General features: G+C 41.0%; 3 protein-coding genes and 1 long non-coding RNA gene across 4 annotated transcripts; 3 read left to right on the top strand and 1 right to left on the bottom strand.

The window, feature by feature from the left end:
- LOC139916202 (uncharacterized) lies at positions 1 to 1,662 on the top strand. Its single transcript, XR_011784846.2, has 3 exons — positions 1 to 54; positions 312 to 352; positions 1,598 to 1,662. It is a non-coding gene; the product is annotated as an uncharacterized LOC139916202 (long non-coding RNA).
- Positions 1,663 to 1,838: 176 nt separating this feature from the next.
- Positions 1,839 to 6,201, top strand: LOC139916206 (uncharacterized). Its single transcript, XM_071905008.2, has 5 exons — positions 1,839 to 1,922; positions 2,801 to 2,955; positions 4,154 to 4,521; positions 4,621 to 4,654; positions 5,727 to 6,201. Exons 1-4 carry the CDS (start codon positions 1,858 to 1,860, stop codon positions 4,630 to 4,632), a joined length of 600 nt encoding a protein of 199 aa, XP_071761109.2. The 5' UTR covers positions 1,839 to 1,857; the 3' UTR covers positions 4,633 to 4,654; positions 5,727 to 6,201.
- A 504-nt stretch (positions 6,202 to 6,705) lies between these two features.
- Positions 6,706 to 12,856, top strand: c12h8orf76 (chromosome 12 C8orf76 homolog). Its single transcript, XM_071905007.2, has 8 exons — positions 6,706 to 6,875; positions 7,600 to 7,701; positions 8,685 to 8,828; positions 9,334 to 9,384; positions 9,551 to 9,695; positions 10,708 to 10,867; positions 11,444 to 11,576; positions 11,728 to 12,856. The coding sequence occupies exons 1-8, from the start codon at positions 6,771 to 6,773 to the stop codon at positions 11,902 to 11,904; spliced, it is 1,017 nt and encodes a 338-aa protein (XP_071761108.2). The 5' UTR covers positions 6,706 to 6,770; the 3' UTR covers positions 11,905 to 12,856.
- A 3,974-nt stretch (positions 12,857 to 16,830) lies between these two features.
- fam83a (family with sequence similarity 83 member A) lies at positions 16,831 to 22,000 on the bottom strand. Its single transcript, XM_078287100.1, has 8 exons — positions 21,694 to 22,000; positions 21,213 to 21,266; positions 20,609 to 20,727; positions 20,214 to 20,381; positions 18,633 to 18,757; positions 18,107 to 18,303; positions 17,113 to 17,190; positions 16,831 to 17,015 (listed from the first exon to the last, which is right to left on the bottom strand). Exons 1-8 carry the CDS (start codon positions 21,998 to 22,000, stop codon positions 16,831 to 16,833), a joined length of 1,233 nt encoding a protein of 410 aa, XP_078143226.1.
- Between the last annotated feature and the right edge of the window lie 1,584 nt (positions 22,001 to 23,584).

Here is a 23,584-nt window from a genome sequence, read left to right as displayed (position 1 = left end):
GAGGAACATCACAGCAGAGACCAGTGGCCCAGCGCAGACAGGTAGACCGACAAGGTGAGTGATGTCACTACGGCCTACATGTTGTCACTTTTTCACTTTCGCAGTCTTACAGAGCGCTCAAACAGCCTCATTTGTCTTTTTGTTGGATGTAGGAGGACTTTTAAACAAATCTGTTTAAAAGTTTACTTCTATACTTGTCTGTCTCCATTAATGCGTTTATGTGTCTAAAATATTAACTTGATTTCGTATTTAAATTGTTTCCCTGGGCGAATAAGGAATGATGATTGGCTAATGTTGGTTTTGTCTTCCAGAGTGAAGATGCAGTGGAGTCCATTTGTCCTCTGTCTGATAGGTAAGTGACGCAGTTCATCTGCTGTGCTCCTTATGGACATGCGTTGCTGTGCTGTTATCTTTTATGTAAGGGCTGTACAGAACGAGTGCTGTTAATGATGCCATGCTTCTGTCATGGCAACTAGATTCAAAATCATAGGGCAGATTCACAAAATATGAATAATTTTCAATGGCTGTCATATTAGCTCCAAAATCCTATATGGACCACAGCCATCAACAGCACAGAGTGAGTTATTACAAATGTATCTGAACCCAGGTCTTTCAGGGCCCTTGGTGGTCCGGGGTCCTCAGCACACTGGTCATTAATTCTGCTTTACTTGGTGTTATGAAGATGGGAGGACTTTAAATTATATCGTAATTAAACTGTAGAGTTTAACTGCAGTGGAGTTTAATTGGAAGGTGGTACCACTGTATCATCTTATGATGGTCTTTAAAGCACTTTGTGACCTGTTTTTAGAAAAGTGCTATATAGATAAAGCTATTATTATTATTATTGTTATTATTATTATTATATTGATTAAACTATAGAGTTTCAGAGAACTATAGAGTTTCAGCTATCCCCAACGTTTTGAATACCTGGCCTGTGGCCATGACCTCTGTCATGATGGAGAAAAGTTAAAATATAAAGATATGATAAAAACCAGCAGGGTTCCAACACTAGAACTGTTTAAAAGTAATATTTCACTTTGGTTAAAACCTTTTGCTTTCCCTTTTAATAGTCTATTCAGTAGTCTGAAAATAATATTAACACAATGTGTGGACTAATGCAGATTGACCTAAATATTATTATTATTATTATTATTATTGTTATTGTTACTGTTTCTTCTTTTTCAACTGTTGCCTGTTTACAATTATTTCTAAAGAGAATTTGGTTCATATGCCAGTGGTGAATACATGCCACTTGATATTAAAGGTTGGGGACTAACAGCGTCACAAAAAAACAACAACTACTTTTTATTTTTTTATTTTTTTCATATTTGGATGCACTATCAGGGATTTGGTGGGATGGGATGGGAGTTGTTATTGTGTTCTTTGAAAAATCAAAAAACATGTTGTTTCTATATGTCTGTCACCTCTACTTTGCTCTCAATAAAAAGTTGATTAAAAAAACGAAAAAAAAGCCCAAAACATAATTGTAGTAATTTTGCTGTTACCTTATTCTCGTGTTATTTTTATACCCTTCACAATTCACACTCAGTTCAGATGCTGTAACATTGTTATGTAATGTAACATTATGTTTTCACAGGAGCTGTACACTTAATTAACACTGAAGGAGGTATGAATAAAGGTAGGAAGAACGTGGGATTGAAAGGGGAAACCTCTCAGTCATCAGACTATGAGGATGAAGATGGTGTAAAATACAACTCCACGAGAGCTTTTGATGGGAGGAACGACCTCTGTGCCCACACCGATATAGAGTCCAACCCCTGGTGGAGAGTGGACCTGCTGGGTGTCTACGAGGTCACTTCTGTCAGTGTCACCAACAGAGAAAGCAACGATGACAGAATGCTGATTGGTGCCGAGATCCGCATTGGGAACTCTCGGGAGAACAACGGCAGCGGGAACAGCTTGTAATGTCTTCGCCTTACTTTGAGTCATTTTATTTGACACGGTTTCACACCAGTCAACTTCCAGCAGGTCCGATATGTTTCGAGATAAGTCAGGTTCTGTAACGTGTCTGTGATTGGCCTCAGGAAAAAAAAAAAAAAAAAAAAGTTAGGGGAGAGTTTTGCTGTTCATAATTCATTTTAGTTTCTCATGTTTCTGGTGACATTTAATACCAACTTTGCTGCTTCGGCCGATAACTGGTAAACTGGAATCTCTCTGGTAATGTTTGGAAGGTTACAAGTCTCTGATTTCCTTTGAAGTTTCATCAGACAGCAAGAAGTGAGCAGTGGGAGCCTAGTTTTCTTTGGCCAGCCAAGTCTTTTCATGACGCCCTATTTCGATGGCAAGAGTAAAGTCACTGATACTGTTAGAATTCGTCTTTGTTTTACTGTCCTGTCTGCAAGTTGGTATTCTCTCCGTAGATCATCATAACTAACTTAACTAACTAACTGAATTTTGCTCATTTCATTTTGCCAGTGAGGAGTTAATTTTGCTATTCCTTCTAATTTGTTTAAACGTTGCTCTTTGGGTATATATCTACATTATTAGGGCCAGTCGATGTTAGGGGTTACTTGTTACTGTGCGACGTAAAGGTGAGTCTAGAACTTCCAAACTCCTCTCTGAGTTGCAAGCAGTTGTTAATCTGTAAAACTCTGTAAATCTGTAAAAACTGTAAACCAGATTAGAGGAGTTTCTGATGATATAAAGAAAGTGCTTTCAGATCTCAACATGCAGTTGTTTTTTTGGGATCTTATACCCATGTTTTGTAATTCTATCTATCTATCGATCTATCTCTCTCTCTCTCTCTCTCTCTCTCTCTCTCTCTCTCTCTCTCTTCCAGGTGTGCGACCATTCAATCCATCAAGGCAGGAGAAGCCAAAGTATTCCAGTGTGATAAACCGATAAAGGGGCGCTACGTCAACGTGCATCTTCCTTGGGATCGTAAAGAGAAGCAGCTTGTTCTGTGTGAGGTGGAGATCTGTGGCAGAAAAAAAGGTACAAGGAAGTGTGACCTGCAAAATATCAATATTGTACATCATATTCAGCATATTTTTACAGTAATCAATTGATGGCCATCAGAGTGCACTATTGTGATGAAGCCTTACTCAAATGTTTCCTCCACAGTTATATGTGGAAAGTGTATTTTTACCAGAACAGACGTCATTCTAATGATATATTGCAAGCAATAAACAGTATTTCAGCTAATGTTGCCTGGTTTTCAGCTCTCCCAAATGAACTGTCCAACCAAATTGTACTCGAATGAATTTAAGAACGATGCATAACAATTTGGAAAATGTGTAGTTGCAGCACCGTAAGTTCTTGTTGCATTTTAACATGGGTCCCTTTTCAGAGCAATGCATTCTGCATTTCCACTCTGTCCTGTTTGAGATTTTACCCAGACTGGGTTTCTGGGAGATGACAGTCAGTATTTCCCTATAACAATAGGGGTAGGAGTATGACAACAAACAACAACAATATACAGTATATCATATATGAAGGCTGAAGCTCACATTTAACTTATTTAGTTGAAGGCTGACGCTAGTCTGTTTCAGGACAATTGCCAACCAGAAACAAAGTCTCAGTGATGCTAAATCCTAGACAAAAGCATTTTGTCTAATGGTCATTTCTCCACGTTTCTCTCTATAGTCAATATGTTAACTTAGGTTGAGTCATTGAAAAGACTAAGAACTCCCCTGCTAAAAGAAACAACAAAACAAAAAAGGTTATGATCTGACCATAAAGGCTGTTTTTTTTTTTTTTTTCATTTGTATTATTTTCAAATTTAAGTGGGAAGTAAAGCATTTCTGCCACTTTACTCCTAAAATCTTGCTCAAATCTCCACCTGCTTGAAATCCTAGTATCAGCCCCTGTTCCCGGTCAAAGAACAAGAGAACAACACTCTATATAATAATTACTCTACTGTTCTCCATCAAATGGGTAGCAGAGTGGTTAAAGACACTGTCCTTTGAGGCGTCCCGGTGGCTCAGTGGTCTAAGGCACATACCATGTGACGTCCTGGGCTCAAATCCGGCTCAAGACCTTTGTCGCGTGTCAACCCCCTCTCTCTCCCCACTTTCCACTAATAAAAAGGCAAAAAATGCCCCCAAAAAAACAATGTGGGTCAACAAACATCTGCCCTGCCGACACATTAAACTATAGAAAATATATCTATATTTTTTTTCTTTCAACCTAGACTCGCCCCTGGTCCTGGTCAAAAAGAACAAAACGTGGGAAAAAGCCGTGGACTACTGCAGGAGGCACTACCAGGACCTGGCCTCCATCCCCACCGATGACAGCCAGGTGTGGGCGGAGCTGGAGGCCAGGGAGGCCAATTCTGCCCTTGTGTGGCTGGGCCTTCGCTACACCTGCACCCTGGACTTCTGGTTCTGGGTCAGCAACAAGTGCTTCGGTTATGACAACTGGGCTCCAGGGAATGGGAGCAGAGAGGAGGAGTGTGACATGAGCGGTGCCATGGAGAGAGGAGGAGAGCACCGCTGGGTCAGCCAGCCGGATACCAACAAGTTTAATTTCATCTGTGAACAAAAAGAAAAAAAGAAAAAAGTAATGTTTTCTTTTTCTCTTTTCTTTTTTTTCATCAGGAGAGGGTGTTAATAGTGGTTCCATTGTGCTCTAACAAATTCTCCTCTTACTCCTCTGTAGATGATGACTTGAGGCCCGATGGAGCAACTCAGAGGTTAGCATGGTGTTTTTTTTGTCCCGCCAGTGGCACATGGTCGCCATGGTGATGCCTGTCCGTGTGTCTGTCTGTGTGTAGACACAACAACAATACATGACAGAAACTTCATACTTACACCACAGATATGCCCAATACAGATGATCGAATTCGATTTTGGAGCGCCTTCCTGCATACATTTGCATATTAATGAGGATAATTCCTTAATGCTTTAAAATACAGAGTTCATATTAATACCACCCGTGTGTAATGTGAAGACAAGTATGTTGACATAGAAATATTTGCTAATTAATGCATTAATTAGCTTAATTGATTACCTCATCAGCAAAACTGGTTATGATTAATATATCATGGTGATTATGACGGGACATCAGGCAGCTCAGGTGCCTCTTGTTCAAAAAAGTTGTGATTTTTGAGATATCCAAGGTGCATTTATAATCCTGTAGATTTGTGAGAGAAAAATACTTATTTCAGATTTCATAGTAACGAAGTCCTATATCATATGTGTGTAACTACTATGTATCCTTCTAGTGTGAGAATATTATATGTGTGTTCAACTAATTATGAGAAGCCGTGTACCAGGCTGTGACCACTAGCAGATGAGGCCGAAGGTCACAGATTTGAGTAAACTAGCTGAAGCTTACAGAAGTGTCTTGTTCTCTAACGATGTATGGAAATGTTCCAGGTGCTTTGGTTATTGTCATGCTGCGATGACTCCCATGGGAAAGAGTTTTGTTTTTCTACAGTATAAAGATAGAGAGGAGAAATCACCCTTCAGAACTGGGGTGGCAATGCACACTGTGGTAACTTGTTAACCCGACTTCTCTGAGAGCTCTCAAATAAAGAACTTTGTCTCATCACATCTTGAACCTGTGATAGTGGTAATCTCTTAGAGACTCAACACTCTCATCAACTTTGGAACAAATTCCACGACAAGATTAAAAAGCACAAATGCTCATGAAATAATGAAAAAAAAGTTCAAACTATGTTTTGAAGTATGTAAAAAACAGCGATGTTCTTGAATATCAAAATGTATCATCTCCCTTTTTTCTGTTTTGTTTCATTCTTCCAGAACAAGGTGGGTTGCTCACCATCGCCACCCAACCCAGGTCCTGATTGTGAGGCCTCATCCAGAGGACAAATGCAGAAAATTGCAAAATTGTTAACTTTTGAGCATAATCATTATTTTTTTTTATTTTTTTTTGAACAATTATTTTCCTATATCTAGCATTGACATATTGATCTCTGAAGTGAATATTCTCTATCAAAGGATCTCTCTGAACTCTCTGATTCAACAATTGCTACTTATTCCTCTTAGCTGATGAAGTCATATATGGTCAGTTTGACTTACTGTTGAGTTGCTTTGGACAAACACGTCTGCTAAATGACATAATGTAATGTAATGTACTGTAATGCAATGTAAGGTAATGGGTCTTGGAATGTAGAATTGCATAAGTGATGCAAATATTTAAGAAAAGGATAAAATGCACCTAATAGTGACACATGTCCATTTAATAAGTGTGAATCTCAAAATGTGTCACAATGGCAAAAAAAGAGAAAAGAAATGTACCTTAAAGAAATGTTGTGCAGTAGATTCTTTTGCATGAGGTTATTTGGAAAATATCCAAAATCCACTGCATAGACTACTTAAAACAATTCAGGTTTGTTTTTCTTGACTGTTGGTTTTAGGGTTAGCTACAAGCAAGTCATCTTTTGCAACCCATGCATTTGGATGTCTCTGTCTTACATGTCTGAAGTCTAAAAGTAAATTAAAGAGTAAAAATTGAACTTAATTCTAAATCTTTGTCTGTCTTGATGCAACTGAATGTGTGTGTGTGTGTGTGTGTGTGTGTGTGTGTGTGTATGTGTGTGTGTGTGTGTGTGTGTGTGTGTGTGTTTGTGTGTTTGTTTCGGTCATTCATTCAAGGCGTGGATTTGTATCTATAGGAACTAATCCGCCCGGAACCACAGTCACTCGATTGTGTGTGCTCGTCGTGCGGATTACAGTGAAGTACTGCGTAGCCACGTGGGTGTCAACATAAACAAAAAAACTGCAGCGAGCATATCTGTCACTGTCGCACATATAACTTGCATTATTCACATATCCCAGCGCCTAATGGAGATATTTGGAAGCACGTTTGACGACTCTGTGTTTGCGGAGGCCAGAGACAGAGTGTCTGTCGCTCTGTCGTCCTACAACGCCAAGTTCTGTGAGCCAGAGGTGAGCTGTGTCCATAAAGCTTAGCATATACACCATGGATGTATTAGATATATAGGTTACAGACAGGGAAGCATGTCGGTATGGATAACGACGGGGACGCTGGGACCGAATCAGTGTGACTTGAATAACATGGAGAGTTATGAGGAGAAAGCATAAAGTAATGCTGCTGCTGCTGGCTGTGCTTTCCTCGCCACACTGCAAACATACATTTCACACATAATAGACTATGTTTAGAGATATGTTTCAGAATATACACACAGATTGGCTCAACATGTATTTGTACACATGCAGATTGCATTCATTTGGAATATAGTTTGGAACACTGAAAATACACTGTCCACTATCCACTGTTGTCTTCAAGTATATCTAATATATGTTTTGGCCACTCAAAACTCTCCCTTTTAGTATATTTTGAAACATATTCTGAAGTATATGCGAAATGTGCTTCTTTCTGTTTTCTGTAAAAAATGCAAATTACTATCACTGGCATTATATCGCATTATATAACCCCTGTGTCAAAGCTGCTTTGCCATGTTTGTTATGCTTTGCTTAGTATAGGCCTAATTACAGACGGACTGTGCAGTGCATTATAAAACACAATAAGAGACAGGAAGAGTTTCCATCTGTTTACTGGCAAAACTCTGAAATGCAGCAGCCACAGCTCAAATCGCTAGAGGAATCGATGTTAAATGGTCCTCAACTTCTCTCCTCTTTCTTTCCCCAGTGGTTTTGTGAGAGTGCAGCTCTGGATACAGAGGATTCTTTGGAGAAGCAAAAGGTCTATAAGTTCAGAGGTGACTTGGCCTTGAGGCAAGGGGACTACCAGGTATTTGAACAAAAAAACAATGTTAGGCTGATTTCAAATGTTTCATCATTGTGATTTTCCAATGATAAGTAACAAGTTGACAGTGAGGTTGGTAGATGTCGAGTTATTCCCATCAGCGTGCGCAAATGGTGATATGCATGCACCCCTCCTCCTTTGAATGTTTGCAGTTGGTGGCAACCAAATAGGACTGCAACACATATCATTAACAAAATATCTGTGGTTCAGTTTCTGTCACACTACACTACACAATCCAAAAAGACAAGGATGAAGGTAATGATTTCTTGACAAGTCTATATCATTATTATAGTATCATCATTATTAATAGCAGTGTTTCCCACAGAAGCATTTCTTGGCAGCTTGAAATCAACATAGACTGAATTGTGGAGATATTAAATAGTAGCCTATGTTAACAGTTTCTCCTACGACCCTATGTGAGTTTCAGAAAGCACTGAATGCGCACAGCCGCCAAGGGATCCCTAACAAACACTTTACTCTCTCTCTGAAGACAAATTACAGTAGTTTGTTTTAAAGTAGTTTAACAGTAATAACAGCAGCAGAAGCCTGTAGAATTAGAAACGACTCAGTGGCGTCCTGCTGGCTTCGGGCCACTTTGTGGGTTTGAATCCGGCTCATAACCTCTGCCACATATCCTCTCTCCCTACTATCATTTCTACCACTTTTCAATGTACACTATAATGCATAAAACAACAACAATAATAATAATAAACTTTATTTATATAGCACTTTTATAAACAACTGTTACAAAGTGCTTTCCAAGACAAATAAGATAAATGAACACAATAAGAGTACATACACCTGGAAACAAAAGTAGATACAACGGAAACCAGACATGAGAATAAAACTAAAATAACATAAAATAGAACTGATCTGGCTAGCCTGAGCTCCTCCGGCAGGGCATTTCGATGCTAAACAGCAGAAAGTGTTTGAGAACAGCCCTGTTTGTCATGCTGTGTGTGGTTCAGAAAGCCCTGGATGCGTACAGCAGCTGCCTGGAATGGATCCCGGACAACAACCTGACCATCAGAAGAGACGTGCTGGAGGGAATGGCCCGATGCTGCACCGGCCTGGGGCAGAGGGAGAGGGCCCTGGACGTGGCCGACTCACTGGTACTGCTCCTAGCATCTGGTCCCAATATAAGGTTTTCCATACATGACGTACATACAGGCGGTTTTAACTGTTATCATTGTGAAATCATTTGGATAACACTTGACAGCCTTGGTGTCAAGAAAAAAATAAATTGCACTGATTGGTATTTGGTTTATCCAAATGCTTTACCATTACATTTGCGGTTACTTTAATGGAATACTGTCAGTTTGTGGTAGACGTTAGTAGTTAGTAGAGCAAAATCAGCCACCTCACATGGGCAAAAAAGGCGTATCCTGACGTATCCTAAATTGTCGATCCTTTTCTACATCTACTACCGTTAAAGAGAATAAAACAGCACCTTTGCAGATGTCATCAGATTTTTTTTGTCTGATGTGAGAGTTGAATACTAGCCTAACGAGGTAGAGTTCACCGTTACATGTCGCCCCATAGGAATCCCCTTTGCCAAGCACATCATACGTAAAAGGAGTTTAAGAAATACCTGTCTGTGTCTCTCTCTCCCTACAGAGCAAAGACGCCTCCAACACCTGTCACCTGACCAGCCTGCTGCTGCTTAAGGTCAGCATCGACCAGAACACACACACACACACACACACACAGACACACACAGTTTTCATATTTTTGAACTATGTTTCAGTGCAGCATGTAACAAATACTAAGCTCTGTACCACATAAGTAACGGAAAGAAACACTATTTACATGAAACATACATTTTTTTAAAAAGGTCAGCATCCACCAGCACTTTGGAGCCATGGGATCCAAGATGGCGTCTCTGCAGCAGCTGTGTAGCCTGCTGCCCTTCAACCCCTGGCACTGGTACAACCTGGGCCAGACGTGCCTGGAACTGGTGGAGACCGGCAGAGCCAGAGGTAGGTTGGAGGTCGCTTCCATTTTATTACATGCAAGTCACTCCAGCAAGTGAATATTTGATCTACGTGGATTTTTTTTTTAAATGCTAGGGTGAATGAGCATATTTTTCAGCAAGCCTTATTTGCAGCTTAGTTTATTTATTTACCCTTTATTTAACCGGGTAGAAGCCTTTGCGATTTGAAATCTGTTTTTCAAAGAGGCCTGGCCAAGGCAGCGGCAAAACAGAAAGTTGCAGACAGGGTGAGAGAGACTCATTCAAGAGGATAAGATATTGTTTGAGCATAGAAACTCTTTCAGCTGTTCACTCACTAAGGTTTCAAGAATCTTGAAGCAGTTTAGAAACAGGTCTGTAGTTGTTTAAAAGTGAGGGATCCCCTCCTGTTAACAGAGGGAGGACATAGGCACAGCTCTAAATGCAAGGTATCTTGTGTACAACTAAGGTGAGATTAAACAAATGTGTTATAGGCTGGGCAATAAAACCAGACGCTAACTTTAAAAGGTATTGCTCTATCAAGGCATTTCAGGGCTTTATGTACCTCTGCAACAGTAAATGGTGCAAGGCAGAACTTCACAGGCTCACATTAATAGAGTTCACAGTAGTAGGATGAGTAGAGTCAAACGAAGAGCCAGAGGCAACAAAATGCTCATTAAACCAGTCTAACATTGAATATTTATCAGTAGTAGACTGAGTCCTTGATAAAGCCTGGGGGCAGCTCTCCGCCCCCACACCTGGCAGATAAAGACTTAAGGGTTTTCCAAAAATGTCCTTGGGCTGTTGAAGTTATTGTAAATTTGTGTAAGATAGTAGTCGGTTTTTGCATTTTTTTTATTGTCAAAGTTAATTTATTACGTAGTTGTAAATCCGCCTCATTGCCAGTTCTCCTAGCCGTGGCCCAAGCTACATAAAGCTAAACAGACAAGTAGATGTAAACGATTGGCCGGCATTGCTGTTTATGTCTGCCTGTTGTTGATAACATGCAAATGATTTGCTGTAATTGCCTTTGCCAACAGTTCCAGCATCCTGTTCCCCACAGAAGTGTGAATCAGCAGGAGAGCGGAGCGTCAGACAGACTGAGGAGCAACAGGAGGAGGCAGGGGAGGAGAGGGAGGAGAGCAGAGAGGAGGAGGAGAGAATCTGGCTGAAGGCCTGCATGTGTTTCATCAGGACAAGGTACCGTTCAGAGGGGAGAAGAGGAAACCATAGAGAGCTGGATGGATGTGGGAATTAGTCTCAACTCATGTTCAGTGTGTGACTGTATCCACTATGTACACATACTTTCCTCATACACTCAGTGTACAAAATGTCAGAACCACCTTTCCAAAATGAATAGGTTATGATATAATAAATTTAGGTGAAATGAGCCTGGTCAGTCCATTTAATGGAAGGAGCAGCTGGCCCTTATATTTTGTACACAAAGACAGGTGGAAAATAATCTCAAAACTTTCAGATCCCAGCAATGTAAATGTAAACAAGCAAGCGACAGACTCAAAATACATTAAAACCTCATGTTAATCAGTCAGCCCATGCAGTGGAAGCTCAGTTAGTTAATCTGAGAGTGAACCAATATTTCTTCAATCCAATGAAATAAACATAGTCAGTCACAGGGTGATGTAGTGCAACAGTTGAATCTATGCTCAGATTACAGATTGGATATTTAAGTCTGTATGGAGCACCTGTGTCTTCAGCAGTCTTTCTCCATTGAAGGTGTGAGTCTATTTGTCTCCCTCTCTCTTCTCCCGCCCTCAGACTCTTGTTGAGAATCCTTCGGCAGCAGCAGTCCTCCTTCGTGCTGCAGCGTAGTGAGAGCGTCCTCCAGAGGACAGATGAGGCGTTACAGCGACTACATCTCAAAGAAAACACACTGCAGACCCTCACCGAGGTGAGCACTTGCTCCTGGTTTTGTGTCTGTGCCCATGATTCCCAACCTCCTCCCACTGCCATCAAAACCAGCACAAGAGAAAATGCCTACGTCACGGTTAGGGTGCAGTAAAACAACCGCTGTCCATCTGCATCTCTCCCCCTTGTTTCAGGTGATGTCAGAGGACCTGATCCCAGAGAAGATGAGGGAAGAAAACCAGGACGGGGAGAGTCTGGCCGGTCTCTGCATGCAGAGCTTCGGAGAGCGCTGGTGGAACAAGATCGTACTGACGGGACTACTAGAGACTGATGGACCTCAACGACAGAGACAGACGGACGCAAAGCCCTGAACTTCCAAGACTGAATTGACATTGAACATTTCTGCTTTATTACATGTTGACAGGAAAGATGGCAGACAGCAAGGGACTAAAGAATATCTTGAAGGAGGTTCAAGCATATTTTTGTGAAACATTGTATAGAATGTATCTTCTACAAAGAGCAAGGGAACGGACTGGATGGCAAGCCCGATTCGGCTCAAAAGACACTAGTGCAAGCTAGTGATATCAGAACAAGTCTTCAGACATGTTCCTGAATATTCATGACTGGAGGTCAAATGTCAGTCTTTAATGCTGCAAATGGATTATAATCACACATCATGAATTTTAAAACAAAATGCAGAATATTCATAAGTATTTATAAGTGACTTTCCATTGCAAAAAACACGGTACATGGGTAGAATTTCCAAAAAACAAATTAATCAAAAGCCTTACAAGCCTTTGTCTGTCCTCTGCACATTGTGTAAAAACAAAAGAAAGAATTCAGCTGCACTTTCTGAACAGAAGATGAAGCAACAAAACCAAAGTGTTTTGGTTTTACCATGATGAAGTTGACATGAGCCAGAACAAATTGGTTTTGTAATTAAAGTTACTTCATCTATTGTTCCCAAAATGTAGCTGAATTCTTCCTTTTGTTCCGTTCACTTAATTCAAGCACCTTGGGAGAACTGCACGGTGGTGATGGTTACACAGGATGGTTACTCTGGATACACAGACCAAAGCACATACATATACGCAACTGATTGTGTCACCCACTGATTGTCACCCACTTCACACTGTGTGAAATATATTTCCTCATTGATTCCATCCTGAACTGACTGAGACAGGAAACAAAGTCAGATATTTTATATTCTTTGATGTTCTACTAAAAATGTAAGTTATGCCTTTACATGTTTATATTGTAAAAAGAATTGTAATAAAACATTGCCATTTCTCACAGGTTTTGTAGCACAATATTAAAAGAAATAATGGTATTTAGTACTTTACTTACCTAGTTAAGTATTAATACTTTCATACTTAACTTTAAAGCACAGTTGGTAACTAGAGTCATTGGTTGACAAACTGATGACACATTTACAGACTGGATCCTCTATATTTTAGAGATTATGAACAGAACAGTATTACCTCTTGAAAAATGTGATCTGGGAGATAGAATGAAATCACCTGGATCCACATTCTCTTTTTTGTAAATGTGATAGAAGTACAATTTGTTGGCTATGTTTTGGAAATCACTTTTAAAGTTTTAAGTTTTAAAAAGTGGTGTTGTGGGTCTCCATAGCAGCCATTTTTGGTGGTTAACCATTCATGAACTCATTTAAAGGCATGTGCATGTAATGTAATCTCATTTTATTCTTGGTGTTTAAAAAAGTCGGCTCATTTTATGATAAAGTCTACAGCCCATCCAGGGATTTGTATTCTTGGTTTGCAAAATCAGCTTTGCAACAAATATTGCAAGGCTTTGCAATTTTGACATTTCCCTATAGTTTTAACACATAAAATCTCTTTCATTCTATCAAAAAAAAAAAAAACAACTGTAATTTTCACAAATCATTTCAATTTTTGTAGACTGCAGTCTACTCCCTGTATTTTTCATTGAGACAGTTGGAAAACTAAGAGCGAAACCGTAGCAGAGACACTGACTCAGTACCATGACTCACTGACTCAATATATGCCATATTTACTAGTCCATCGAGTTTTACTGTACATTGACACAAAAAACAATACTAAGTGTCTTGGAGTTTATTAGACAACTAAATTCTACCTAATCCTAGAGGGACTGACTGGTTATATGACGTTTTCCCCCTTTTCCCCAGACAGACATCCAACTTCTGTGAACATGTGAGTGAAAGGAAAAAAGAGAGAAAACAAATATGATGCTCCCAAAGAGCGTTTATATTCACCTTACAGCTATGTGCAGACTCTGCCTTTCAGTCATTATGAAACACTAAGATGAAGAACGGCACAAATGTGTTTTGGAAATCTTGAAACAACCAACGGATTTGCAGTTGTGCAGTAAATTTCAGTCATTTAAAAGTGAATGAGAAACTACACAACTACTACACAACCTCTTCTGCCTTTATGGCTTTTCTCAACTGATTTGACCCATTTCTCCAAACTAAGGTCCAAATCTCAAACTTGAATGTCTCTAGATCTAAAGGCTTCAGCTCTATAAAGTTCTCATGATGAAGCAGTTCTGATGGTATCACAACATTAGCCTGTCGTGTTCACTGAGGCTTTATCAAGGTGGATGATGGCTGGGAGAGGAATTCACCCTTATTAGCATGCACAGTCAAATTTCATTTCTTTCACACGTTCTCACACATTTGCCACACATTTCCACACCTTGACTCACTGCTTTTATCATGGAACCGTTTTACCCTAAAAGTAAGGTGGAAGCATGTGGGGTGTTCATTTATCCATCATTCCATTTCACAGATTTTCTGAGCTTATAAGTCATGGGTATAGCTTGCTAATGGGAAATAATTGCATCTTTCAGATTCAGCTATACTCACAAAACACCCAACACATAACTCGATAACTCAGTTTTAATTCTTCCCTCCAGCTGTTCTCATGGTGAGCCATCTGTCCCCAAGCTCATGTATAGTTTTATGTACTAACATTATTTCATTTGTAGTGATTTGTATAGTGATTCAGTGTCCATGGCTCTAAAACAATAATAAAACAACTTTTATCTAATAATGAGTTAGGTCTTTTCAAACCATGCCAACATTAATTCTGCTGTAAAACTACTCTCACGTCTTATAAATTGGGTGCAGAATAAAGCAGATGGTCCACTGTTTCTAATTCTCCCACACCAAATCTACATACTGGACTACTGGAAAGCATTTTAGACAACAAAGTTTCGTAGTCAATAGCTGCTGCAAACACTATATTACAGTTTTTTACGATTGCTAGCAACCTTTTATCAGTTCTGTAGTCACATTTTCATAACTCTTAACACAGTTAGCACAACATCGGTCTGTTGCGGGCCATACCATTAACACATTTCTTGTTCCTTTGACACAAAATGCATTCACTGAACACATTTTAAAAACTCTTGAATTTCTTTTACACACAAGCTCAACCAAGACCAAAACTATGGATTTTTACTGCCAAATTTACAAATGCTTTCACACTGTATGTCAGAACAGATAACCTCATGTTCTAAACCTAACTTATAGGCTAAAGTTGAAGTGAACAGCAGTTCACATTGTATATTGAAACACAAATATATGTCCTATATTTTTTTTTTATTGCTAGTGAGAAACAGCTGATTGAAGTTATGCAAATAGACCAATCACAGCTGAACACTGCCAGGAGTGGATAAGGCACGCCAAAAGATACTTCCCAAAGTGCATAGCCAGAGAAAATATAAGGAGTGATGTGGACGAGAACATGTGGCCAAATGCAGAAGACCGGGTAGATTAGAAAAGGACTGTGTATTTTTCTTTTTTTTTTCTTCTGTGCCTTTTTCTGTTTGTATATTTTATTTTTACACAACTGTAACCAGCAGCTATACTGCAGATTTTTGTTGATCTCTTGCAGTAATTTCCTATAGCAAATAAAGCCTTTACTGCAGCAATTCTGTAACTTATTCCTTTTTCATATACTGTACATTCTATAAAGTAAAGATGAGTCATTCACTTCTGATATAGAATGTTTGCAAAACATTTACTACACTCAACAAAAGAAAAATGTAGAGTGACTTCAAAAGTAACTGCAGTGCGAAAAACAATTGATTATCAATATACTGTCTATTGTATAAGGGTAGAACTGACACATGTAAAGTAATGCATTTTCTGTAATACCATCTGCTGTTAGTATTTTGTATGTCATTGTGCTGTGATTGACTAAATGTTCCTGTTGGAAGAAAACGTGCTAGAGTTTTGAAAGAATTATTTGATTTTGAGACATGTTTGCAGTGTTTTGGTAGAGTTAGTGTATTTTGACAAAGTATTCTTGCATTTTGAAAATTAGTGTTGGTGTTTAGTTTACAATATGTGATTTTGAGCATAAAATTAACTGTTTTGCCAACTGTGTGTTGTAGGTGAGTTGGTGTGTGAAGAGTTTAGAAAAAGTATTATAAGTATTGAAAAACGCTTGCTAGCGATCGTAAAAAACTGTAAAGTAAGAAGTGAAAACTAGCTCAGTGCTGAGCTTGCCAGCTGTATCTTGGCAAATAAGGAACAAGTTTAAATGTTTTTCCATGACAGTCATGGACACAGGCAGCAGCTCTTATCTTTTAGCAACAATTGAGATGGCAAACGGTTTGGAGCAGAAAGATGCTACTGGTCATTTGTTAACAGTAGATAACATCATGACTGAGCGATACCATGAATAGGTTTTGCATAGAGAATGGAGATTGAGTAGTTATGTGGGTAGACCTTCATTCTAAATAAAGTAATGACTGTGCACAGAAAATCTGATGAGGTTGTTTTGAATAGTATAGTATTACAAAGGCTATTTTATTCTGAATTCTGTGCTATTTCTTAATATTTGAGTTTGGAGTATTTTTTCAATCTCTCTTTCATGATAAAGATGTAATGCATTATTTTCATGCCAAACATTTGTCTTGGTGAGCAGTTGTATGTGGTTAGATATTTTGTATGTAACCGATGTACTTCCTACTGCTCATAATGCTGGAGATCTTTCTCCTATTGCACTTAAAGGTCACAGAAGAACCAAAGTTTATCTTTTTGCTGTGACTGATCTACGGTGCAATATGTATTTCACCTGTATGATTAAACCTCCTATGTGCCTGTGTATATGGGCAAATCAAAATGTCTCTAACACTGAATCAGTAAAATATATATAATGCCAAAGGTTGAATTCACATGTTTCCATGTTCTATACAGAGTAGTATGTTAGGTCTTGGTTATGTTTAGATTCAGGACTGATCCTTTAAGGAGAGCTGAGTGTCTGTCAGTCAGGCTGTTGCTCCTACCCAGTGACATCATCATGCTGCTCTGAAACGGCCTGCAGCCGAGCTGTCCTCCCGCCTTCTGTCCTGTCCCATAGGCAGTGGAAAAGGACCTCTGGCGAACCACTGGTGTGAGTCCGGCAGCGTGCCTCTGGGGCATCCAGTGCAGCCTTGGAGGGGGCGTAAACGGCCGGGACGTGTGGGGCTGGAGATACAGATTGGTTCCCAGACCTGGTGAGAACAATTTGGAGTCCGGCTGGAGCTGGAGCTGAGACTTCAGATTAGTTCCCGTTCTTGCTGACGATGACTTTGGATCTGGGGACTCCACTTTTGGATGTGACTGAAGTGGGGATTGGAGGTGCCGTTGGAGTTGAGCTTGCCTGGTTCTCAGAGAGGACACTTGGGTTTCTAGCCCAGATGTGTGGCCTCTTAGGTGGGTAAAGGGGCATGGAGAGCCAGCCTTTGCTTGTTTTTGCTGTGAGGCGGAGGAGGATAGTACTTGGGAATTAGTAAGTAGAAGGTCTATCTGTGGAATGAAGGTTCGTGAGCAATTTTGTTGTCCTCTTGTTATGTTCGGGCCTACAGCAGTCCCAGAACCCTTTATCAGTCTGCTGTTCCTGCTTCTTTCTTGAGAGAATAGGCCTGCAGTCCCCATGTCATGGTGAGCAGGAACATGAAGGTTTGAATTTGTCTTGGAGGTGGATTGACTACGTATGTCCTGTACCTTCACTGTCTTTTCAGCTGTCGTGATAGTAAGGCCAGAGAACCACGACTGAAGATACGGGGCTTGGGTCCGACCAAGAGGTTTTAAGTAACTCTGTATCCGGTTTGGAGTCTGAGCCAGAGGTTTTGGCTGAGCTTGTGTCTGGTTTCGGTTCTGCTCTAGAGGTTCCAGATTTGTTTGTGCCTGCTGGGTGGATAGACCACAAGCAGTGCGCCTTGGGTTCTCCACAGATATATTCTGCAGTATTCTTAGGGTAGAAGTGCCAGGCGTACCAAGAGGGGACTGGGTCTGAACCAGAAGTTTTGGATGCATTTGTGTCTGGATTTGGGTCTGAACCAGAGGTTTTGTATGTGTTTGTGTCTGATACACAGGTTGGGTAGAGTGGACAATACCTGTTCTGCTATACTCCAATTCTGTGCTTTGGGGTTCGGATAAACCAGGAGCAGTATGCTGGACATCTGCAGGCGTTTTCGCTTGCGTCTGAGTGTTTAGAGCATCTACAGGCTGTCTTTCTTCACTCACAGTCCAGTGGCAAATTGTTGTGGTCTGGCTTGGTCTCGAACTGCCGATACCAGAGGGATCCTTTTGCACTGTGTGTGATGTAAGAGGGTGAGGAGGAGGAGGGGGATGGTGAGGCCCGGGGAAGAAGGCGGGGACGGGCTTGGAGCTGGTGTAGAGCCTCTGGAATTCCTGATGGAAGGGTGTGACTGTACTGCCCTTGAAAAGGACGGCAAGACCTCGGTGGATCTGCCAGGACAGCCAGGAGAAACTGAGGAGAGACACACACACACACACACACACACACACAGATTAGAGTGCCATTGATGGCTCTGGTGGAGCTGACAAACTGAGGAGAGAAGAGACAGAAGAGAAGTGAACACAGTTTAGACATGCCAATACATAATAAAACTATTAAACTCAAAGCATGCATATTAATCAGATAACACTTGTATCTTTGCCAGCCTTGACTCCACTGTGTTTGTGTGAGCGTGGGTTTGTTTAGGTGCGGGCATTTATGCACAAGAGTGTTCGCATGTACATACAGTATGTTTGTGTGTGTGTGTGTGTGTGTGTGTGTGTGTGTGTGTGCATACATACCTGTATGAGCCAGTCAGCACCTCATTCCAGTCAGTGATGATAAATCTCTCAGTGATCTGACCAGTCAGCTTCTTGCCTGTCTTGGCGCAGTAAGTCTGTCCATCCACACTACGTACTGACAGTTTCTATACAGAGAGAGAGAGAGACAGAAAGAGACAGACAGAGAGAGAGAGAGAGAGATTTAGTGTTGTGAAGACAGTAATCAAGTCAAGATGCTCTGCTCCCTGCTCCTTTATATCACTGGTAATGTACAACAGCACAGTGTGCTTATAATACATTTTAAGTGTCAAACTTTATCATCTGTTACTTTTTCACCTGTGCAAGCAGAAAATAGATAGATTTTACCCTTGCTAGGCAATATAGCAAGCTAAGTAGCTGAGAAGCTGTAATGGCACAGTAGTTTGATTTTTTGACCATTGACATAGTATGTGTTGACTATAGTAAATTACAATGGGCTTTCGCTCCATTGCTCCATAAAATGGAATATATTGTATATATCAATGTACTTCAGTACATGGACAAATGAAAACACTTGAAGTACTATTGACACACTGAGACCTAAACAAAATTGGCCTGTGACCCATTTGGATCCCAACCCATGGTTTAAGAAACGCTGCCCTAGACCATTGACTTCCTGGCAAACCTCCTGGGTTTGCTTGCAATCAGCACAAGTCCTGGTCCAGTTGATGGATCGGCAACAGCTGTGATCAGTCATTTGGTTTACATGCATTAGTGGTATTGTGGTGAGCATAGCTGTAATCAAGGAAACTGACCCAGGATTGATTCCAAAAAAGTCCTCTGCTTTTCCAAAGGCACAGTTAGGCCTATGTATGGAAAGCCTTGCTTAAGATCAAGGTCTGGTTTGTGGAAGCCACCAAAGACCAGAGACATCTGAACAGACAAAGAGGGCAGCAACATGGCGCTCATGTACAACCTGGCAAAGCTGCTTTCTGTGTATGTGTCTAGTGTCTAGTGGCGTTTGGCAGGCAGCCAACAGTCTGTTTGTGCTGTCTAGTGCTCCTGCTGTGGCAGGGGAGTTTTGGTTAATGGCTGTCTGGTGGTCAGGTTTATGGCTGTCTGGTGGCCAGAGCAGGACCAGAGGGAGAGGATGACTAAAGGCCACTAATGACCTTGGGTGGATGGAGGGTTCGAGCTGCTGTCACATCCACCCAAAAACTGGAGGTTTTCAGTGGATGAAGGTTTATGTTGTCCTTGCTGTGCTGAGCAAGTTTCATAAACCCAGGGCTCATGAGACTTGTTAAAAAGGCATTGTGCATCTTATATAAAAAAAAACAACAACTCAGGTTTATTCATTGTCTTTTTTAGTGCCTGTGTGTGTGTGTGTGTGTGTGTGTGTGTGTGTGTGTGTGTTTGGGGAGAGACAGCATGTAGCCTAAAGACTTTTTGGTAAAAGGTGGTGTAGTGCTAGGACTCAGAGGGAAACTTGTTGTGATGATTCGATACAAGGTATTGAAATTGACAAAGGATTTTTATGCAGTATGTATTTTAAGGTGTTATATAATGTTGTGTGTGAGAGAGAGAGAGAGAGAGAGAGAGAGAGAGAGAGAGAGAGAGACTCACAGGAAAGTGTTTGCTGTTGAGGTTGAGCTCCTGCCACATGCTGAGGAACAGGTTGAGGTTCAGATGGTCCAACAGGAGATGAACAGACACATTCCTCTTCCTGCTGGCCTCCAGAAGATCACACAGCAGCTCTACGTCACTAAAGGTATCCATCACAATGGCCAGGGCCTACACACACACACACACACACACACACACACACACACAAATCATAATGTTCATATTTGCTCACATGTATGGGCATGTATACAGATTCTCTTTCACACGCAAACACATGCACGTAAAGACACAGACAGCACGTGCATGCACACACGCACAAACACACACACACAAACATACACAAACACACACACACAAACAAACCTCCTCACACACACAGACACCTCCCAGCGTACCGTTGAAGCCTTTCTGATAAACTCTCTGACCAGGTCTTTGACGCTGGCTGCCCTGCTGTCAGACTGGAAATAGACTTCCACACTGGGCTGAGCCAGCGCCGGATCTCTCCTCTCCACACCTGGATGGGGCAAAAACAATATTGGAGATGAGAGTGGAGGAGAGCAGAAAAGTAAACCACGACACTGGGCTGATTGAGAAGAGGCTCCCTTCACTGTACGCCTCAATGAAAATACATTTCGGATAATATGAGACAGAACCTGAGCGTGTGTTTAATAGTGTTTTTATTTTTGCTTTTTGTCGTCCCCTAAGCATCTACAGTATCATGCATTAATACTGCGGGACTTTCCAAATATTTGAAGAAAAAAAAAATTACTGCTACCATCAAATCAAGCACATCTCAAGTATCTCAACTGTTAAAATGTAAAACACTAAGGCCTGGTTGCTCGGACATGGATTACGGCAAGACAAAAAAGTTTACGCCAATGTAGATCTCCACTGAAAATTAAATCTTAGTCTAGTACTAGTCTTAATCCATGTCCGAACAACCAGCCCTAAATGTATTTGACTACAGCAGTATTATGCCCAAGTCTACTCCTGTTGTACCGTTTAGGCTGCCAAGGTCCAAACCCTGAACTGAGGGGTCGCTGTCTGTGGACACTGCAGGGCATCGGGTGGGAGACTGGGAGTCCACAGAAAACCTCTCTAACTCTTCATCATCATCATCATCAGCTGTACCAGCATCTGCTGCTGAGTAAAGCCATCTATAAGAGGTTATGATCAATAATAATAGCAATAACAACAATAACAAATCATCACATTATTTATATATATCACACAATTAATTACAAGAGTGTAAAAAAAGTGTGATGGGAAATAGAATAAATTCAAATAAAATCAAAGACATGTGAGTGCCCAAATTATTCAGGAGTATTGATATTAAAAGTTAAGCTCTTGGCAATGTTATGTTGTCACTTCAACAATAGTCTGCAAAGGGCAGTTTGTGTTACAAGAAAAATGCACACTTTATATGTGCCAGTGTGACCAATTATAATAAACAACAAAATACAAACATATGAACACACACAAAACATACAACCTGTGTTTCCATCTCTGCTATTTGCCAGGATGTAATTCTTCTCCTGCTCCGACAGAAAGTCCACCTCTCCCTCTGCGTTTAGCACCTCCTGGTATCCCACCAACCCCTGGCTGAGCAGGGAGTCCGCCGCCAGCCGGACGCTCTCGTTGTGGCTCAGGTCCGGTGCGGATTTGCTGGCTAACGGATCAGAGTAAAAGGAGGAGGAGGGGCTGCGGAGGTCTTGAACCCGTCGCCTGACCTTCCCCACAGGCTTTGACCTCATGTACCACAGCACAGAGAGGCCGTTGGCATCCATTGCTCTGTGGGATTCAAATTCTGGTTGAGCTACAAGTCTTGTTTACTGTAGTTCATTTTTTATACAGGAAAGGAGTGAAGGTGTAATGACAAAACATGTTATTAGAGAAAAAAAATGAGCCTACATAGAAAAGCTGTTATATTACTAAGCTTTCCTGAGAGAGGGAAGCAGGGAAAGTGCTGTTGGAAGTTGAAATTGCAGGGGAGGAAAAGGAGAAAGAGAGTAGACAGAGAGTCATTGAACCTTGAGTTCTAGTCCAGTCCCGATTCCTTAAGTGCTCAAGTCTGAGTTTGTTTCCACACTGAAATCCTTGGTGTTTGAGTCCAGTTGTTGTCAAGTCACTTTACCTTGAGTCCCGGTCAAGTCCAAGCTCCTTAATGCTGTGGTCTGAATCTCAGTCCAAGTTGCAGCGGAGTCTGAGACACAACTCTTTGCAGTATAACGTCAAATGCCTTTGGATTGTATCTCCCTCCCTGTCAAACTACTCTCCCAGGCTGCTGCTGCAAGGACAAGCATGCTGTCTGTCAGTCAACAAGGCTGTGCACATTTGGGTTCAGTCTCAGGATGTGTTGAGATCATACATCTCCCAAAGACAAAAGCTGAACTGAGGAACAATGGTCACACAGCTGCCTGTTGTTTGAGTCTGGCTTGCATCCGTTCTCTTTCTTTCCTGTCTTCCTGTCACTACACTGAAGAACAAATACACATAAACAGGCTTGAGTCATCTCCTTTCCCCTTAGACCCTTCAGAAACGAAATAAAACAATAAAACTGAAAAAAAACTTAAAAAGGAGGACAGATGCCATGCAGTTCCCAGTTCCCCATACTCTCTAGTCCCATTCAGAGGCAGCAGTTCAAATCTGAAGGTATAGGAAAGGCGATTAAAAGAACCTCTTGTGCAGGATATTCCAGGAAACAGAAGAGAGACGAGCAGCCTGTTGTCTCCATCAGAGATTTAGTTGAACCACAAACAGGCTGACGCTTCAGCTGTGCATGATCCTCAGAGCCTGAACGAAATGAGTTATCTGCATTTCTCTGTCCTGTAAGACAGAAATAGTGGTTGACAGAGAGAGAGAAAGAGAGAGAGAAAGAGAGAGAGAGACATAAAGAGAAAACAAGAGACCCACCCCCCCACCCCCCCACCCCTCAGGGTAAGGTTACTCAAGACAGGTGACAGGTGAGCTGAGAAAAAACAGGCAAGTAATTATATGTATTACACAGCGAGTGGGGTTGTGGTTGACAGGTAAAGGAGATGTCGATGTGTGATTAAGGAGATGCTGTCTGTGTATATGTCTGGCTGCAATGCAAATTATTTTAAAGTTGGGGTTATGAGAATACACTGTCACGCTTATCCAGTCATATCAAACTGCTTTACCTTGCTTGAGGATAGTTGCTTAAGAAATATGTCAGAAATGCAAACTACCCCATGTGTCACATCTGCCACAGTGAAAACAACATTGGTGAGGTTAGGTGTGTTTGTTTGTATGGATGGAGCTAATATGCGTTAACAGTTACACGTGAGAGGTGAGAGGCGTGTGTTCTGTGTCAACTAAAACGTGAAGCGAATGTTTGTGTGTGTGTGTGT

This window comes from Centroberyx gerrardi, chromosome 12 (genome assembly GCF_048128805.1).
Source record: "Centroberyx gerrardi isolate f3 chromosome 12, fCenGer3.hap1.cur.20231027, whole genome shotgun sequence".
Lineage (NCBI taxonomy): Eukaryota > Metazoa > Chordata > Actinopteri > Beryciformes > Berycidae > Centroberyx > Centroberyx gerrardi.
Note: the sequence above shows the minus strand (reverse complement) of the source record. Positions and strands in the feature narration are given on the sequence as shown.

Excerpts from the sequence above, each read along its gene's own strand:
- LOC139916206 (XM_071905008.2), top strand. The coding sequence starts at position 1,858 with ATGCTGATTGGTGCCGAGATCCGCATTGGGAACTCTCGGGAGAACAAC. Across the intron at positions 1,923-2,800 it reads AACGGCAGCGGGAACAGCTT|GTGTGCGACCATTCAATCCA; the intron begins GTAATGTCTTCG and ends TCTCTCTTCCAG. Across the intron at positions 2,956-4,153 it reads GATCTGTGGCAGAAAAAAAG|ACTCGCCCCTGGTCCTGGTC; the intron begins GTACAAGGAAGT and ends CTTTCAACCTAG.
- c12h8orf76 (XM_071905007.2), top strand. The coding sequence starts at position 6,771 with ATGGAGATATTTGGAAGCACGTTTGACGACTCTGTGTTTGCGGAGGCC. Across the intron at positions 9,385-9,550 it reads CCAGCCTGCTGCTGCTTAAG|GTCAGCATCCACCAGCACTT; the intron begins GTCAGCATCGAC and ends TTTTTTAAAAAG. Across the intron at positions 9,696-10,707 it reads GGAGACCGGCAGAGCCAGAG|TTCCAGCATCCTGTTCCCCA; the intron begins GTAGGTTGGAGG and ends CTTTGCCAACAG.
- fam83a (XM_078287100.1), bottom strand. The coding sequence starts at position 22,000 with ATGGATGCCAACGGCCTCTCTGTGCTGTGGTACATGAGGTCAAAGCCT. Across the intron at positions 21,267-21,693 it reads AAACACAGGTTGTATGTTTT|TGTCCACAGACAGCGACCCC; the intron begins GTGTGTGTTCAT and ends GATGCCCTGCAG. Across the intron at positions 20,728-21,212 it reads GGACCTTGGCAGCCTAAACG|GTGTGGAGAGGAGAGATCCG; the intron begins GTACAACAGGAG and ends TGCCCCATCCAG.